Source organism: Triticum dicoccoides, chromosome 3A (assembly GCF_002162155.2).
Source record: "Triticum dicoccoides isolate Atlit2015 ecotype Zavitan chromosome 3A, WEW_v2.0, whole genome shotgun sequence".
Taxonomy (NCBI): domain Eukaryota; kingdom Viridiplantae; phylum Streptophyta; class Magnoliopsida; order Poales; family Poaceae; genus Triticum; species Triticum dicoccoides.
Genome location: NC_041384.1, coordinates 86,226,221 through 86,245,374, shown reverse-complemented (window position 1 = coordinate 86,245,374; position 19,154 = coordinate 86,226,221). Strand labels below are relative to the sequence as shown.

The window sequence follows — 19,154 nt, the reverse complement described above, 5'->3', positions numbered from 1 at the left end:
CGCCCGCTTCCGCTTATGAGTTATCTTTTTATTTTGCATATAAGTTTTGTCCGAAGTCAAAGTATCTTTATTTTGACCAGACTTATAGAGAAAATTATGAACATACACAATGCCAGACTTATATATATTGTACTGTAGATGCTGATATTTTTTAAATAGAAATTCGGTCAAACTTTGTAAAGTTTGACTTGATAAAAATCTAATACGCAGAGTAAAAAGGACCGGAGGGAGTACTAGGATCAAGACATACTAGAGGCTATCTAAGCTGGTTTTCCCCGTTTTTTCTTTGTTCTTTCTTTTCTTTTCTTTCTTTTTTTTCTCTGATTTTTTTCATTTTTTTGGTTTTTTCTTTGTTTCTTTTTTTTCATTCTACATTATTTTATAAATCATCAACATTTTTCAAATACTTGTTCAAAAATTTTATATACGTAATCAATATTTCTTCAAATAATCATTAAATTTTTTTAAATAGTTATTCAACATTTTTCAAATACTTGTTCAACACTTTTATATACACGATCAACATTTTTATTAAATACTTGTTCAACATTTTTTCAAATACTTGTTCACATTTTTCAAATAGTTGTTCAACGTGTTTATATACATGATCAATATGTTTTCAAATACTTGTTCAACATTTTTCAAATACTTATTCAACATGTTTTAATACTTGTTAAAAAAATCAATTTTTTATTATTTTTTTGTAATACATATATTTAGAATATTTTAAAGTATAAAAAAAGTACAAAAATTAAATTAAAAAGGAAACCGAAAACGAAAAAAAAGGGAAAAAAGGCTGTGGCCCCCCGCGCTCGGGCCGGCCAAGCTCAAGCGCTCTTCAGCGAGAGGAACCTCTCGTCTCGCATAACGCGAGAAATAGGGGCGCCCGGTATAGCCGCGCCCACCAAACACGCCCATCGAGGCTGTTGTTGTTGGAGCGTTTTTTTCCCGTCGAAAAGGCCCAACAGGCAGTTTTTGCATCACGGGTGTGTTTCTCCCCCTCTCGGGGTCGGCGGCGGCTCCGATGCGATTTCATCCCCCGCCCCTCGTTCAAATTGCTGCAGGTAAATAGAGCGAGTTTACCGAGAGGCAGAACGCTTGTCTGGACTTCATCATCCCGAGTCTCCACCTCAGTCATCGTCGACACATCGAATCATGGGGCTCCAGCGGCTCATGTGGATGCAGCATCATCGGCGTCACCACCAGATCCAACCCCACGTCCCCACCGTAGTAAGCTTCTTCTCTGTTTACGTCGCATGTATCTGCGTAAAGGAATCGATCTTCACTGAGTTAAGAGTAGGGAATTCAGAGTAACTTGGAAGCAAAAGGAAAAATAGCAGCAGTAATAAGAAGAAACACAGATAGCCTTAGATCTAGATGGAATTAAGAGTCATCTTAGCCATCCAATCCTCTTCCATGTACTCCCTCTAGTACCTGACACAAGAGCTCCTTTGTTTGTTTGAGCTCCATCTTAGAATCTATTTCTACTTGGTCGGACAAATAAAAGGAAATTGCACAAAACACCAACTCGTTGGGTTACTTGATTGATGCGTAGAACCATGAGTTTTTTTACTTGGCGCAAAACCACAATAGTCCAAACCACCTTAGTCCAAACCATAAAGCCAGTGAAAGCTTTCAGAGCAGCACTTAAATAGCTTCTATCTTTCCTAGGCACCACTAGAAAAGATAGAAGCTATTTAAGTGCTGCTCTGAAAGCTTTCACTGGCTTTATGGTTTGGACTAAGGTGTTGATTTCATAACAGTGCTTCCTGATTCTAGTAAAAAATTAAAGATTAAACTGCATATTCTAGTAATTGTAGAATGACATTCTATCTGGTCTGTGTAATTTGTTATCCTCTCACCTTAGTTACCAACGCTCATGTCATGTATCTTCACTGTACCTGCTAGCGCTGTTGCGTTTTATTACACGGGCTTCTAGATATATCTATAAATATTCAGGTAAAAAAATTATACTCCCTCCAATCCAAAATAAGTGTCGCAGTTTTGGACTATGGTTAGTTCAAAACTGCAGCACTTATTATGGATCGGGGGAATACTATTTAATATTTTTAGCCTAGCTGAAGTTACATGTTCAGTTCTGCCTTTTGTTGTTGCAAAACTGACTTGTTTATCACGTGCGATTGTGCAACATATCACATCCAGTGCATCTTGTTTGACTAAAATGCACCTACTAACATTGTTGAATGTCAGTTACTCAATGCACATTTCGTGGATGGATTGCATATTACTTAATCCGTACAAGTCACTAACAGCACTTCTTAGGAAAGCCACTAATAACATTGCGGGAAGGATCTTCTCTGCGCAATGCTCAATCTAACTACCGCAATGCACTTTACTTAGCGGAAGCACGTAGTTCCGAATGGTATTCACTACGGCCTTATTTTTCTTTTCGAAATTGAAGTAACCGGTCGCCTCTACAAGTCCAATATTGAACTTTTCTCTAACACATGTGCGAGCAGGAAATCTGGGCTCATATACATTCTCTGCTGTCCCTGCGAGATGCTGCACGTGCTGCCTGCGTGTCACACTTGTTTCAACGTTCTTGGAAATGCCATCCCGATCTCACCTTTAGTAAGGAAACAATCTTCGATGAAAACCTGTACAGAAAGAATAAAACATCAGATAAAACAACGAGTGATCTTGTCAGGATAATTTACCGCATTCTGAAAAACCACTCAGGCAATGGTGTGAAGGCACTCAGGCTTGAAATAGATGATGTTGCCAATATTAGCGCATGTTATCTTAATGATTGGCTTCACCTTGCTGTTAAGCCAGGGATTGAAGAACTTGCCCTTTTGCTGCATGATGACTTGGATTACAACTTTCCATGCTCAATTTTACTTAATGGGATTGCAAACACAATTCGGGATCTTCGTCTCAGCAGTTGTGTCTTCCGTCCCATGGCTGGATTTAGTTGCTTAAGAAGCCTGACAAGTCTAGAATTGTCTGAAGTGTATATTACAGGGGACGAGTTAGGGTGCCTTCTTTCATGTTCTTTAGCTTTGGAGGAATTGGTACTCACGTATTGCAAAGAGATAGCTTGCCTCAAGATACCTTGCGCGCTCCAGCGGCTCAGCCAGTTGGTGGTCACTAACTGTGAAAATCTGGAGGTTATAAAGAGCAAAGCTCCTAATCTCACCGTTTTTGAATACACTGGTGGCGTAGTAGAAGTGTCAATTGGAGATGCGGTGCTAGACATTATGATTTCAGCTTCTGGTTGGAACGTTGTTCATTATGCTCGCGCCAAGCTTCCACAGATGGTCCCAAATCTTGAAACTCTTGACATAACCTCATCTTTGGCGGTAATACTCTAAAACTCTGGGTTATTACCGGCGATTTCCTTGGTATATTATTAATCTGAGGTGTTCTTTTTTTATACAGACAGACATACCGTTTTTACCTGGCAAATTCCTTCACCTCAAGCACTTGTGTATTTTTTTCATGGTATCAGCAGGGGCTTTTTGCCCAGACTATGATTACTTTTCTCTGGTTTCTTTTCTTGATGCTTGTCCTTCCTTGGAGACCTTGATGTTGTCTGTAAGTCATGCTCATCTTCCCAAGGATATCTAGTGTCTATTGAAACAGTTAATTCGAGCACATATCTTGTTTTTTGTCTGTTATGAGTGACATTGATATCTATCATGGGCAGGTAACACAACAGAGTGTAGAGCATGATTCAGTTTTAGGTGATTCCTCACATCTAAGGCAGATGCCAGGACACTGCCATGGCAGCATCAAGGATGTGAAGATCATCGGTTTCTGCTCCGCGAAAAGCATGGTTGAGCTAACAGTCCATATTCTTGAGAACGCGGTTTCGCTGGAGCGCCTTACACTGGACACTGTCTGTTATGATCTTAGGTGTTCGGATGGTGCTAGTGGATGCTCAGTTGGGAATATGAATATGATCATGGAAGCCCGTAAAGCACTCGTGGTTGTGAGAAGTTACATCTTAGAGAAAGTTCCCTCTACAGTTGAGTTAAACGTTGTGGAGCCTTGCAGCCAGTGCCATGCTGTTGAAAATTAATGTCAAATTATCATGATTTCTCAATGTTCAATCATGTATTGTTACATGCTCGTTTCATTAAGTTATCTCACCCGTTGTGCAAGTCTTTTTTCTGTATATGTTTTGCGCTTCGTTTCACTACTGTTTTAAAACAAGCGCCGATCTGCCGATTATTTCATCTAGTGATATAGTGTTATAGAACCGCCTCATGGGCATGCTTCCAATGCTAGTGCCATGACGCTCGTTCTACCAAGAACTTCTGCAATGATCATCAAATCAAATATATAAATGCCTAAACATATTTCACCTTGGACTTCAGTTTCAGATTGCCTCAGCTCAAGGATTTGATTCACAAATTAACAATACAACTTGATCCATGGGGTAACTGCCTGAGGTTGGGATCTTCAATTAGACTGGCACATGCCCATTATGCAAAGATGATTTAAGCCCATAATATTTGCCACTGATAAAAAAATGCGTTGCAGTTTCATGTTAGATTGAGAATATATCTGCCAATCTATTAGTCGGGGCCTGACTTGTGACTTAACCAAACAACACAGAAACCTGGACTGTGTGGGCCATGTGCTCTAGATAAACAGGTGAGGTGTGTCTCCATGAGAATTGAACGTGGGAGACATTATTTCTGTTGAGTATATTAATTAAATCTGTGATGCATATACTCTTCCAAAGTTTCATTATCTGTTGAAATAGAGTATGTTCAACAGAACGGAACCATGTCCATGAAAAAGATGTTGGAGTATGTTCATCCAAAATATGAGTATATTCCTTGAGAAGATATTAGGTATCTATCCCTTGAAATTTGGCGTACATACTTGTAGTATATAATAATAAAGCTCTGCAAGTTCTATACACCCTGTTTCCCTTAAACCAAATGGCAGCAGCAACCAATGGATCCCCAGGGAACAAACAAACCTGCCTCCAGCATATGAAAATGTGTGCATTGGGGTGATTAAGCAGGAGAATGTGGGTTAACCAAAAACATGTGATGCACAAAGTATAGGTAGTGCTACTGCATTTGAAAATAAGCAATACTGCTAGATTAACAGTGAATAGCAGACCATTGATTCTACCAAGTAGATAAAATGAGCGGATAATATCTATGAACAATTCAGTGTAACTACAGATAGGAGAATTCTCCATCATGTCGACCGTTCAAAAATTAACCTGTACACAAGTAAACTCTCAAATTCTCAAAACCCATGGCACGTGAATTACAGGAAAGGAACTGGATGTCTCAAACGTCACAAGGAAGTAAACTAAATAGCACTGAAATGATGACCCATGCTACAGGATGGTAGTATCAAAAATGAAGTTATAACTGATGACTAAACAAAATGAAAGGAAGATGGCACTTCTCTATGGGACTACCAGATAGATTCATCGCGGCCCACCGCCTTTTCCTCTCCTAGCCTTTACTCTTACAGTATATGGAGTCTCAGCAGCAATTTCGCCGGTCTTCTGAGTACCATCATTCACAGACTGCTCGTTCGGGGTCTGACTGGTCTCTGTGGGAACACTTGTTCGGGGAACATTGCTGGTCTCTGTGGGCGAACTTGCTCTGGGAGCAGTGCTGGTTTCTGTGGATGCACTTGCTCTGGGAACATATCTTGTTTTCTGGGATTTGCTTGCACTAATCTGCCTCCTTAGGCGCAACATCTCACCCTTCGCTAAGGCCAGTTCCTCTTCGAGGTGCCTAGACCTCATTTCAAAAGTCTCCCTTTCTGTCTGAAGCCTTGTGATAAGATTCTGAGCATCCTCACAGTTCTCTTGAGCCTCGGTTGTCAGTTTTGTTTGTTCATCGAGAGCTTTTGATAGCATTTCTTTCTCTGCTTCAAGAGTGGTATTCTTGGAATGAGTGCTCTCTAGCGCCTCAGAGAGTGACACTGCGCTCGTGTTCATCTCGTTTAGTGATCTGGTTGCTTCATCCAGGTCTGCTTCGAGTACTTTTCGTGCTTGAGAATCTGCATTCAATTGTTTGGCCAAAGCCTCAAGCTCCCTATTCAAAGTGGTCACGATTCTCCTTTCATCAACAAGCTCCTGTGTGGTGGACTCGAACTTCTTGTACACATCCAGCAATTCTTTCTTCAGGTTGTCACGAGCTTCCACGGCAGAAGCAAACTCATTAGAGGTAGCTTCAAGTTTTTCCTGACCCTTTTGAATCATCTCTTTAGCTGAGACCAGTTCATCTGATAGAGCTTTAGATACTGATTCAGCCTCTCCAAGCTTGTAAGTCAGACCTTCTCGCATTTCATTGAACTTGCTTTGGAGATTTGAAATCTGCAATGCCAGGTCCTTATTTGTCCTATTTGCTTCATCAAGGTCCTTGGAAAGTTCGGAAACCTCAGTTCGGGAATCACTTAGGGTCTCTTCAGTGGATTTAAGTAAATCTCTAAGGCTTTTCAGTGCTGCAACTTCATCGTCTAGCATTGCTTTGGTGGCATCCAATTCCTTGTTCAATCCGGCAATGACTTCATGGTCTTTGCTAGAGGCACTTAATGCAACAGAGAGCTTTTCTTCCATCTGTTTGATCAGATCATCTTTCTCAGACAGTAGTTCAGAATCATGGTTCGCTCTTATCTCAGAAGAAGCCTTTAAGTCTGTGCACTCTTTAATTAGCTCATTTATTTTTTCCTCGGCTTCCTTCTTTGCAGAGCTTAATACTTGAAGTTTCTCACTCAGTGAATCAATTGACGATATCTTAGAAGCAAGATCATTTTTAGTTGTATGAATCTCTTCCTCCAGTTGTTGTATTTTAGCATTTGCAAGTTCAAGACTCTCTTTCGTTTGATGAGAGAAACGGCGCAGGTTCTGATACTCCGCTTCCTTTGAAGAAAGTGATGAGTTGAGTTCCTCAATGCGTTTCTCCTTGCTATCATACTGTTGGCTGAGTAGACTTAACTTTTCCTGCAAATCATTCATTTCACCAACCTTTTCTGTCAGTTTGGCTTCAAGCACATCTTTATCATCCCCAGCTTTAACAATACTACTCTCTAATCTCCGTATTTCATCCTTGAGCTCCTCAGCCCGTGCCTTCTCCCTTCTGAATTCTTCACTTAGTGATGTTACAGTCTTTTTTGTTGAAGCCAATTGATCTAGCAATGAAGCTTCCTGCTCCTGGAACTTCATAGATTGCTTCTTCTGTGCTGCTTGTTGCTCTAATAACCTTTTTTCATAAGTCTCCCTCATCAATGAGATCGCTGCCTCATTTTCAGCCAATTTGACCTCCAACTGAACAAAGTAGCAATTTAGACATGTCAGATAAATGTCTTCATGGATCAATTTGAACATATAAAAATTTCAAGGCATTAAAGTACTTATAATATTTTTAAATCTGATTGCATTCATATGCAAGTTACACTCTCTAAGCGAGTCAACTTAAGACATGCTTCCCTGAGAACGTCATGGTGGGAAATAAGAGTATTCAAGCTCACAAGGTTCCAGTGAGTCCTATACTTCCAAGCCTAACGAAAATTAGTTTTAATCAGTCCAATATATGTAAGATCCCACACACCCTAATTTGAGAGTGTTCATTTTTCTATAGAACACATGCCCACGCCCAGTAATCAAAGCACACACACGCGCACCAACACGCACAAACACGTGTGTTTGTCTATGGGTATGCACATTGCTATTTGTGTCCATTTCTCTTTTTCCTTCCTTAGGATCTTGGTCAAGACTACACAAGAATATCAGCAAGTATTATGAAATATATCAAAGTGAGTGTGGTTTGCAGATGATTTACAGATGAGACGACAGATTGCAGGGCCTTCTTTTCCTGTTGAGATGTACCATACAATCCAGCAAGAACTCCCGAGGCAATAACCGCAATTGCATTCAGAAGTCCGGCAAGTGGATTCCCTGAAGATTGTGTTTGCACCACTGGTAAGGATGATTCGGGTTGAGGGGCTTCAAGTAGAGGAGTTTCTGTCTGAGTCCCGCCAGTCTGAGGTTCATCAACCATAGTCCCGCCAGCCTGAGGTTCATCCACCTTTGGGACATCCTTTGTCTCTACAGAGAAAAGCAACGTCAACTATTTATCTATTTTTCCAAGCCACCATAAATGTGGAAAACAAATGAACTAGTAATCTAGTATCAGTATGTTTATGTTTACAAAATGTTCCCAAGTTAGTAGTATTCGTATGCAAGCACTAAATAGCACTCCAATGTGATGACAATGAGGCAGCACAAAGACAAGGGAATTCAAAATAACCTTATCTTGGAGTAGAGTTTCCAGGCACAATAGTAAATATTTATACCAGGCAGCAAAAGCAAAGGAATGCATCATAGTAGACCCCGACAGGGTTACTACCAAAGTCATAAATGATACTGTAAATCCCATCTTCAATATGCCTATTTAAATGAGGGCGGGAATTCTGACCATCAAGCATGGCATCGTTAGGTTTACAGATGACTTTATTACGTCCAATCTTGAAAGTTTTGTAGCAATTCTGCGCATGATGATCTATCCTCGGGGCAAGGATCCCCTTTCTTCTAATAAACCCTTGGGGTAATGACATGCCATAAACTGCGGGAAAATTTAAAAAGTGACATCTGATCAAATTCACTTGAGATAAGTCGTGAATAATGAGAGCATAGCTGTGTAACTCCAATATCAAGTCTATTCCACAAAAATATCAGGTTTAAGCATTCTCATGACAATTAACTGCATTAAGTACAGGATTTATGCCATGTCCAAACTGACTGATGCTTCAGGTATGAACCTTTCACAAAACCTAGACATAAACCTTTGTGGCGTGGCACATATCAAGGGTAAGATTTAGTTTGAGGAGTTATCTATAGTCATCACCATCTTTTTGTAGAAGTACGATAGTATGGGAAAAAAATCCAGCCCAAACTCAAATTTGTAGTTCTAAGCAATATTTATAAACTAATGGGCCTCGGGGGATTTTTCTAGTGAGAATTTAAAATGCAACAAAGATCCACAGTTAGAGGAAATTTGCATTTCGACAGAAATAGTCTTGAGATTTGACATGAAACATCACATGCATCTCTACAACACAAGACATGTAACTCTCTGCATATGGTGGGGTTTTTTTTTTTGAGGGTTGCATATGGTGTTATTTAGTTGTACTAGGTGTGCGATTGCACTGTTTTATTCAGGCTGCTGTGACATTCTTTGAAATGTCAGGTCATAAGGTCAGGTGAAAATTTCAATCTGATATGTTTAGGTGAGAGTCTAAGATGGCAGGCTGACATTCAATCTCTTTGCTTTAGCAATTCCATAGAAGGTTTTTGGTTTTACAGTCTTCGACTCTTTGTACTGCAAACGTTGGTGACAGTAACGAATTGGGGGTAAAACCCTTTTCGTCAGACAGTATTACATAGACAGACTGGCTTTAGTGCTGTAAACATATGATGAATATAAACACAAGACGGAATTGACATGAACAAACAGATCCCGGGTCGGAGCATCGCACTAACCAGTCACGAGACCCGCGCTGCTGGGCGCGGCGGCCTTGGCGGCGGTGTCGCGGAGGAGCGGCAGCGCGGAGACCCCGAGGAGCACGGCCCGCCGCGCCAGCGCGTACCGGGCGGCCTGAGACGAAGACGGCCCGCCATCGCACGATGCGACGACGGCCGCGCCCCTCCGCGCGCGGTGGCGGCCGGCGGCGGCGGCGGGGCAGCGGTGCCGGGACGCGAGTGGCGGCGAGGGCGAGGGCGAGAGGAGGAGGTACCCCATCGCGCCACCCCCAGAGGCAGAAGCAGAAGCAGAAGTGGAAATGGCGGTGGCGGTGTGGTGGTGTGGATTAGGAGCTGGCCATCTCGGAGGCGGAGGAGAGAGAGTGGGTGGGTCTCAGCTGGTGACAAAGGCAATCTCCTTTGGGTGACGGGGTAATTACGGGTATGCCCCTGCGGTTTCCGACGCGCACGAATCTTGGCGAGGTTTTCACGCTGGTGGGGTGCACACTGGCTGGCCGTGCGCCAAAGGTTGTCGGTTCGGTGGAGTGACGGATTTACCCTCTGGCTGCGTGCTTTGCGCGGGTTCTGTTGGTGCTGTTTGGAAGGGTGCCTCGGAGTTTTTGTGTGGTCGGCAGGATGGGGGTATTTCCAATTTAAGGCACTCTGCGTCATGGGCAGGTGAAATGGCCCGGCCCATTTAAGCATCTTCAGCCGTTCGGCCCCCCAAGGGAATATCCTATTTACTGCATTCTGCGATCAAGCGGTAAGCTGGGCAAGCCCATTAACGTATTATAGTGTTTCCAGTTTTGGGTACCTTGCAGAGTTTCCCAGCTGTTTTTTTTTTGTTTTGGGAATCTTCTAGAAGGTTCCCCGAACCGGTTTTTCTGTTTCTTTTTTTCCTTCTTTCTTTGTTCTTTTCTTTTTCATTTTTTATTTATTCATTCCTTTTCTATTTTTCAATTTTAATTCTTTAAAAAAAATCATATTGCAAAAATAATTCAAAAACTCAAAAAACTGTTCGTGGTTATAAAAAATGTTCAATTATTTAAAAAATGGGTGTGTTTTCGAAAATTATTCCTGAATTCAAAAAATGTTCACGTTTCTAAACGAAAATTCGGCACTTTCAAAAAATGTTTCTGTTTATCAAAAGTTGCGCGGAATGTTTCTTTTCTTTTCTTTAGTACATTTTAAATAATGAACGGGGTTTCAAAAAATGTTCCCTGTTTCCAAAAATTGTTCACAAAATTTAGAAAAATGTTTCTATTTTCACATTTTTGTTAACGTATTCAAAATTTGTTCCCACTTCAAATTGTTTAGGATTTTTCAAAATTGTTTTCCATTTTGAATTTTTTTTAAATTCAAAATATGTTTGTGATTTTAAAAAGTGTTTAAAAATATTTGGTGAATTGTAATTTCTGATCCTATTTCCGAAAAATTGTTCATAATTTGAATAAATATTCTCACGTTCTATTTTGTTCCAATTTTTGTTGAGAAAAAATGTTTGAAATTCCTTTTTTTTACAAAATGTGTGAGTTTTTAAAATTTGTTCACAAATTTGTAAATGTTCGCATTTCAAAAAATTGTTCACTCTTCTCAAAAATGTTGAAATCTTCAAATTTTGTTCGTAAATGACTAAAAATGTTTGGAACTTGAATTTTGGTTCATTGTTTTGAAAAGCCTTCAGGATTTCAATATTTATTCGTTTTTACTACAAAAAAATTCAAAAAAATTTCATGTATTTTAAAAATTGTTCGAAAATAAAAAAGAATCACCTTCACAAATACTGGTTCTTGTTTTTAGAAAATTCACCATTTTTTTAAAATCTGTTTGATGTCCGAAAATAAATTCATGTTTTCTAAAAACTTCTTTTAGAATTTCAAATTTTGTTCACATTTATTCAAAATATCGTCTTGTGTTTTCAGAAATGTGTTCAGTTTTCTAAAAATGGCAGGCGGAGGAGGAGGTACCCCGTCGCGCCACCCCCAGAGGCAGAGGTAGAGGCCGAAGTGGAGATGTAGAGCCGCCCCGGTTGTCTCCCGCTCCTTTCCGATGATGGTGCTACCGAGGCACAAAGCAGTAAACCACAACAATGTATTTGCATGAACAGTGATATGTGGGGAAAACAAGTTCTTCATCGATTACTATCTATTTTTACACCACGCCAGCAGTGGACGTGCACCAACAATTACGGGAACAAAACCAAAACAGTATCCAAATCCTACATTCTTAAGAAGTTGCTCCCCACTTCTACCAATTCTCTCTACATGCGGACTGTCCACATCATCATGCATGCCACATCGGCGTTCAGATCCAAACACCAACCAATCAACATGCATAATGCAGCCATGTTGCCATGTCATCATTTATGTTCTAAATTAATTTTCACAAATAGTTAGTGCTCTATTCATCCAAATCTACTATATTGGCACCCCACTACTTGATTTTTCTGTGTTTTCGTGCGTCCACATCATCCTAAAACATTTCAGTCATTTGATTGATCACAGACGGCTTAGATCTACAGCTCAAGAGTTGATCCCTATGCTCCACACGATCACATCCCTCCCGTTGACGATTCCTTTCTCGACCCCACGAAAGCGGAAGTAGAAGCGAACCGTCCATCAATCAAAACATACTTCGTGCGACTCATATTCCCCATCCCGTTTAGCCTCCTTGATCTCGTGGTAGATCTACTCTTGTACTACCCATATCATCAATATTAATCAAGCAGGACGTAGGGTTTTACCTCCATCAAGAGGGCCCAAACATGGGTAAAACATCGTGTTCCCTGCCTCCTGTTACCATCCGGCCTAGACGCACAGTTCGGGACCCCCTACCCGAGATCCTCCGGTTTTGACACCGACAATGGTGCTTTCATTGAGAGTTCCTCTGTATTGTCGCCTTTAGGCCCGATGGCTCCTTTGATCATCAACAACGATGCGTTTGTAACACCCCGGATGTAACTTTCCCAATTTGTACTCCAACTCTTGCCGTTTCCGGTGTTAAGTTAATTTATATTCTCGGGTTCGGGTGTTGTTGTCTTTGTCATGCATCTCATATCATGTCATCATGTGCATTGCATTTGCATACATGTTCGTCTCATGCATTCAAGCATTTTCCCCGTTGTCTGTTTTGCATTCCGGTGTTTCGTTCTCCTCCGGTGGTCATTTCTAGCTTTCTTTCGTGTGTGGGGATTAAACATTTCCGGATTGGACCGAGACTTGCCAAGCGGCCTTGGTTTACTACCGGTAGACCGCCTGTCAAGTTTCGTACCATTTGGACTTCGTTTGATACTCCAACGGTTAACCGAGGGACCGAAAAGGCCTCGTGTGTGTTGCAGCCCAACACCCCTCCAATTTGGCCCAAAACCCACCAAACTCTGCTCCATCATCTAGAGCGTTCGATCACGATCGCGTGGGCGAAAACCGCACCTCATTTGGACTCTCCTAGCTCCCTCTATGCCTATATTTATACCTCCCCCTTCTAAAAATCCCGGATCCCCTCCATCCCTAACCTCAGATCCATTTCCACCCGCCGCCGCCGGACAAAGGCGCCACCGACGGACGTGTCTGCCCGCCGTGTCCGCCGCCACGTGTCGCCACCGGGTTCGCGGAGGCGCCGCGCCCACATACCCGCGCTCCGGCCCGCCGGGCCCAGGCCGGGCCCTCCCGGCCCAGCGCGCCGCCGCCCATCACCGATAGCCGCCGCCGCCCCTCTCCTCCCGATCCGGCCGCCGCACTCCTCCCAGCCCCGCCGCACCATCGCCGGAGATCTCCCCGGTGCGAGCTCGCCGTCACCCGAGCTCGCCGGCCCGGCCACCGCACGCCGCCGCCGCGCCCTCCGGCCGCTCCGCCGCCTCCCCGCCTCGCCTCCGGCCAGATCCGGCCGCGGGAGAGCCGGATCCGGCGATCCCCTCCACTCCGGCCGCCGTCCGCGCCATCTCCGGCGAGCAGCGCTGCCGCCTCGGTTCGCGTGCCAGGACAACCGTAGATCCGGAGGTCGAAATTTCTTCTAAGTCCCTGTTATTTTTCAGTCCAAGTGCTCATGTTCGTAGCTCCGTAACTTTGCATCCGTAGCTCCAATTCATGCATATAGCATATAAAATGTTCATCTCAAAGAGTACATCATTTCATTCCATTGCATCATTTTCATTTGAGCCCATCTTGATGCCCTAAATGTTGTTAGAAGAGGGCTACTTGAGTTAATTGTCAGATCTGCTACTCCGTTTAGCACTTTTGTCATTTTTGCCATGATTATTGTGTGCATGATATGCCCGTGAGTTCTACATATGTTTTGTTAAGGGTTTTGTCATCTTTCCAGAGATGCAACCTATGTATTTTTAGGATGTGTGTGGTGTCTTGTGCAAGCTTGCAAAGTGGTGCACTTGCTAATTCTGTTTTCAGGGACTTAGTAATTTCACTAAGTCCTGGAGCTGTTTATCTCATGATGCCATATGTTCATGTTGTTTCCTAGTGATCCGTACCTCTTTTGAGGATGATCAGTAAGGGAGTTTTGTTAATATTGTAGTGCTCTATCCATCCGTGTCTTTGTTTGCATTTATGGAGCACCCTAGTTTGAGTCAATCGAGCTCTAGTTTTGCTACTTTGTGAATTTGGGCAGATTGTCAACTTGTTTGCAATTTTGCCGGTGATGTTGTAGTTGATCCGTGCATGCTATGCTATTATTTTTGCCATGTCTAGCTTGAATTTTGTGCCTTCTTGATGGATGTATGATTGTCTTGCCATGACTTGCACCGTAGTGAGTGCATCGAGCTCGTAAACATGCCTACTTGAGTTATATTTCAGCATGTGCCAGTTTTCACTAAGTCTGAAAACTGATTATGTTTTTGCTATGTTCACGTGCTTGCAATTGTATTTTCTGATCCCTTTTGGCTCAAGGTCACTAAGGGACTTTTGTTAAGCTCTTTGAGTAGCTCCATTCCATGCTTTACTTTGCCATGTTCAGTTCCTGTAGCATATAGTTTTGTTGCTCCGAAGAGGGCTACCTGATCTGAAATTCCACACAAGTGTTAATTTCACTAAGTCTGAGATCTGTTTGCCATATGCATTTTTGCCATGCTTGTTTGAACCTGTTAATGGATGAATTGACCGTAGCCCAGTGCTAGACTTTTGTTAAGAATCTTGTGAGCATCCCTGCCATGTATTTTGTTGTCATGTTTGGTTGCTGTAGCATGTTCATCTCATTGAATTTAGATGCCTACTTGCTGTAAATCGCAGACCGGTGTCATATTTGAATCGCTTGCCATTTCCAAACGGTAACTCCGATTCCGGCGTTCTTTATATCGTTTTCAAGCGATTTCATCTCATATTTCCAGTGGCACACTTGGATTTCCAAGTTGAAGCCAGGTTCATGCAATTCCTGTCATATCTTGCATTTTGCATCCCGCATCGCATCCCGCATAGCATATCATATTTGCATTGTGTTGTTTGAGTTTGCACGTGGTTGATTATATCCTTGTTGCTTGTTTGTCTTGTTTGGGTAGAGCTGGGAGACGATTTCGCTAACGAGGAGCCCGTTGAGTTTGCTTTTGAGGATCCAGTCAATTCTGACAACTGTGCAGGCAAGATGATCATATCCTCGAAATCACTACTATCTTTGCTATGCTAGTTTGCTCGCTCTTTTGCTATGCCATTGCTACGATGCCTACCACTTGCTTTCAAGCCTCCCAAATTGCCATGTCAAACCTCTAACATACCATTGTCCTAGCAAACCGTTGATTGGCTATGTTACCGCTTTGCTCAGCCCCTCTTATAGCGTTGCTAGTTGCAGGTGAAGATTGGAGGCCGTTCCTTGTTGGAACATCTTTTATTTACTTGTTGGGATATCATTATATTATCTTTCTATCTTAATGCATCTATATACTTGGTAAAGGGTGGAAGGCTCGGCCTCTCGCCTAGTGTTTTGTTTCACTCTTGCCGCCCTAGTTTCCGTCATATCGGTGTTATGTTCCCGGATTTTGCGTTCCTTACGCGGTTGGGTTATAATGGGAACCCCTTGATAGTTTGCCTTGATTAAAGCTTTTCCAGCAATGCCCAACCTTGGTTTTACCATTTGCCACCTAGCCTCTTTTCCCTTGGGTTTTCGGAGCCCGAGGGTCATCTTATTTTAAACCCCCCCGGGCCAGTGCTCCTCTGAGTGTTGGTCCGAACTAGGCAGCCTGCGGGGCCACCTCGGGGAAACTCGAGGGTTGGTTTTACTCGTAGCTTGACCTATCTGAGTGTGCCCTGAGAACGAGATATGTGCAGCTCCTATCGGGATTTGTCGGCACATTCGGGCGGTGTTGCTGGTCTTGTTTTAACCTGTCGAAGTGTCTTGAGTTACCGAGATACCGAGTCTGATCGGAACGTCTTGGGAGGAGGTCTATTCCTTCGTTGACCGTGAGAGCTTGTCATGGGCTAAGTTGGGACTCCCCTGCAGGGATTTGAACTTTCGAAAGCCGTGCCCGCGGTTATGGGCATATGCGAATTTGTTAATGTCCGGTTGTAGATAACTTGAACCTTAATTAATTAAAATGAATCAACTGAGTGTGTTACCATGATGGCCTCTTCTCGGCGGAGTCCGGGAAGTGGATACGGTGTTGGAGTAATGTTTGCGCAGGTTGCTCTTTAGTTTATCGCTCGCGCTTTGCCTCCTCTTCTTGCCCTCTTTTGCGAATAAGTTAGCCACCACACTTGCTAGTCGCTTGCTGCAGCTCCACCTATATTTACCTTGCCATACCTATAAGCTTAAATAGTCTTGATCGCGAGGGTGCGAGATTGCTGAGCCCCTGTGGCTCACAGATTACTATTACACCAGATGCAAGGCCTGATGATCCGCTCCAGGAGACGCGCATGAGCTCAAGTGGGAGTTCGACGAAGACTCTCAACGTTACTATGTTTCCTTTCCCGATGATCAGTAGTGGTGCCCAGTTGGGGGTGAACGGGACCGTGTCGCATGTTGGGTTCTCTTTTATTCTGGCGCCGTAGTCGGGCCATGAGTGTTTGGATGATGTAATGTTATTTATGTACTTGATTGATGTGGCGAGTGTAAGCCAACTATGTTATCTCCCCTTTATTATTATTATTTATATTACATGGGATGTTGTGAAGATTGCCTAACTTGCGACATATGCCTTCAATGCGATTATGCCTCTAAGTCGTGCCTCGACACGTGGGAGCTATAGTCGCATCGAGGGTGTTATAAGTTGGTAATCAGAGCCTTCCCCGACCTTAGGAGCCCCATTGCTTGATCATTTTTAGCGGCCGAGTTGTGTCTAGAAAAATGTTTTGAGTCATTTAGGAATTATATATCGGAGAGTTTAGGAATTCTTTTTACTTCCTAGTCTCCTCATCGCTCTGGTAAGGCATCCTGATGTAGAGTTTTGACTCTTCTCTTCTCAAATTTCACTAAAAACAAATTAGGATCACGCGGGTATCTTGGAATCGTTCCGATGGTTTTATGATGAGAACATTGTCTTGGTGCCTCCTATCAGGGGTTTAGTGGAAGTGTCCCGGGGAGTTGAGCTCTGAGGTGTTTTCATCATAATTTTATCGTTGCAGTTCTGGAATACCTGAGTTTAGTACGCCGACATCGAAAATCTCTTTTATGCAGTTCATTGGTGAGATAACCTCGACGCCACCCAGTACCGGGGCGGAAGTTCGGGAGTATCACCATAACTTGTATAACGGATGCTTTTCGAAGGTTGAGGTAGATGGTTTCCGAAGGTTTCTTGGTTATGTGTTGAAGGATGGATACAGCTGGATGTAGGATTTGCTAGTTTGGGTGAGATATTATGCTTCCCCTGTATCCCCAACACCTGATTGCATAACCGGAAAGTTTCGGGAGTTTCATAGGTGACCATTTCAAGAGGAATGCATTCGTTCATTTTGTTCGGATGTGAAGACTATATGTTGCAATTTTCATTCCGTTGGATTCAGCTTCAATATTTGTCTGTCAATGTGCTAATGGTGGTCAACCTCTTCAGGATGGCTCCTCCAACGCGCACGACTCCGAATCCTGATCTGCCACCACCTCCACCTCCTCCGGAGGCATGGCAAGCTGTGATGGCCGCAACCAATGCAAACACACAGTTGATCATGCAAATTCTTCAAGAGCGCAATCAAGGCAGTCAAGGGAATCAAGGCAGCAATCAGAATCACTTTGCTACACTCAACCAGTTCCTTGCTAACGGGCCAAAGATTTTCAGCAATTGTGTTGAGGCAACCGATGCTGACGATTGGCTTGTGGATCTGTGCAAGCATTTCGAGTGCAGTAACGTCAGGCCTGAGGACTTTGTTAAGTTCACTTCCTTCCAACTCAAAGATCAAGCTGCAGAATGGTTCCAGTAGTACAAGGACTCCAGAGGTGGACGTGTTATCACTTGGGATGATTTCCGTCGAGATTTCCGAGCTCATCATATCCCCCAGAGCGTGGTTGAAAGCAAGCGTGAGGAATTCCGCAATCTGAAGCAAGGCTCTTTGTCTGTCTATGACTACAATAAGTTGTTCCAGAAGCTCGCCCGCTTTGCCAAGCAGGACGTCCCTGGTGAGAAGAGCATGATATATCAGTTCAGGGGTGGTCTCAGAGAAGAAATTCAGCTAGCTCTTGTTCTCTTCGAGCCCTTGAGATACGATGAGTTCTACAACATGGCATTGAAGCAAGAGGCTGCTCAGTTGAGGTGTGATGCTTCCAAGAAGCGAGTCAGAGATGTTACTCCTTCTTCCTCTACTCAAGTGGCCAAGCAGCAGAAGTTTTGGCTTCCTCCTCCTCCGTTCCGTCAGCCGTTTCAGCAGAAGAGCAAAGGTGGCAGTGGTTCTTCCCAACCACCCAACCCTGGCTTTCAGAACAAGACTTCGTCTCAAGCTCCAAGATCGAGTGCTCCGTATCACCGTCCGCTTTGAGAGGTCACGTGCAACAAGTGCCAACAGAAGGGTCACTATGCCAACAAGTGTTTCAACCAGAGGCGTCTTCCTCCTCCTCCTCTTGTCAGATCGGCAAGTACAGCTGTGGTCAAGCATAACCCCAAGCACGCCAAGGTCAATTTGATGAATGCAGCTCAGGCAGAGGATTCTTCAGATGTCATCATGGGTAACCTTCCTATTAATTATATTCCTGCAAGAGTTCTTTTTGACACGGGTGCATCGCATTGTTTCATGTCAAAGCCATTTTTTTACCAAACATGAGTTCGTTTCTTCTCATTTGGGTAAACAAATGGATATCGTTTCTCCTGGCAAACGTTTGAGTGCAAGTCTGGAGGTGCCAGATGTTACTATCACATTGGGCGACTACAAGTTCCTTTCTTCCCCAATGGTTCTTGGTAACTCGGATATTGATCTTATTCTCGGAATGGATTGGCTTTCTAAGCACAAGGCTCAACTTGATTGTGCAGCCAGGCAGATTCAATTGACTCATTCGTCTGAGGATGTAATTGTCTTTGCCGCTCGTGATTATACCATCCGTCTATTTTCTCTCAATGAGAAGGGTGAATTGGATGCTATCTCTCAAATTCCAGTCATTTGCGAATATCAAGACGTCTTTCCAGAAGAGCTTCCAGGAATGCCTCCGCACCGGCCAGTTGAATTCGTTATTGATCTTGAGCCTGGCACGGAACCTGTGTGCAAACATCCTTACAAGCTCGGACTTGAAGAGTTGAAGGAGCTGAAGAAGCAACTCGATATTCAAGAGAAAATGG

General features: G+C 43.2%; 2 protein-coding genes across 3 annotated transcripts; one reads left to right on the top strand and one right to left on the bottom strand.

The window, feature by feature from the left end:
- Positions 1–2,149: 2,149 nt before the first annotated feature.
- LOC119271284 lies at positions 2,150–4,085 on the top strand. The gene is made up of 3 exons (XM_037553173.1): positions 2,150–3,323; positions 3,403–3,558; positions 3,671–4,085. The coding sequence occupies exons 1-3, from the start codon at positions 2,469–2,471 to the stop codon at positions 4,043–4,045; spliced, it is 1,386 nt and encodes a 461-aa protein (XP_037409070.1). The 5' UTR covers positions 2,150–2,468; the 3' UTR covers positions 4,046–4,085.
- A 1,034-nt stretch (positions 4,086–5,119) lies between these two features.
- LOC119267300 (MAR-binding filament-like protein 1) lies at positions 5,120–9,849 on the bottom strand. 2 transcript variants are annotated; one of them, XM_037548669.1, is made up of 4 exons: positions 9,488–9,849; positions 8,424–8,570; positions 7,788–8,053; positions 5,120–7,273 (listed from the first exon to the last, which is right to left on the bottom strand). In XM_037548669.1, exons 1-4 carry the CDS (start codon positions 9,744–9,746, stop codon positions 5,423–5,425), a joined length of 2,523 nt encoding a protein of 840 aa, XP_037404566.1. In that variant the 5' UTR covers positions 9,747–9,849; the 3' UTR covers positions 5,120–5,422. The 2 variants fall into 2 exon arrangements, with proteins under 2 accessions (XP_037404566.1, XP_037404567.1); XM_037548670.1 differs by lacking the exon at positions 8,424–8,570 and having other exon boundaries at positions 9,488–9,848.
- Positions 9,850–19,154: the final 9,305 nt, after the last annotated feature.

Bases quoted from the DNA above. Each gene is read 5' to 3' on its own strand.
- LOC119267300 (XM_037548669.1), bottom strand. From the start codon at position 9,746: ATGGGGTACCTCCTCCTCTCGCCCTCGCCCTCGCCGCCACTCGCGTCC. The intron at 8,054-8,423 runs GTCAGAATTCCC...TTTTCTCTGTAG, and splicing joins TAACGATGCCATGCTTGATG to AGACAAAGGATGTCCCAAAG. The intron at 7,274-7,787 runs GTAAATCATCTG...TACTTTGTTCAG, and splicing joins TGCAATCTGTCGTCTCATCT to TTGGAGGTCAAATTGGCTGA.
- LOC119271284 (XM_037553173.1), top strand. From the start codon at position 2,469: ATGTGCGAGCAGGAAATCTGGGCTCATATACATTCTCTGCTGTCCCTG. The intron at 3,324-3,402 runs GTAATACTCTAA...TTTTTTATACAG, and splicing joins ACATAACCTCATCTTTGGCG to ACAGACATACCGTTTTTACC. The intron at 3,559-3,670 runs GTAAGTCATGCT...TATCATGGGCAG, and splicing joins TGGAGACCTTGATGTTGTCT to GTAACACAACAGAGTGTAGA.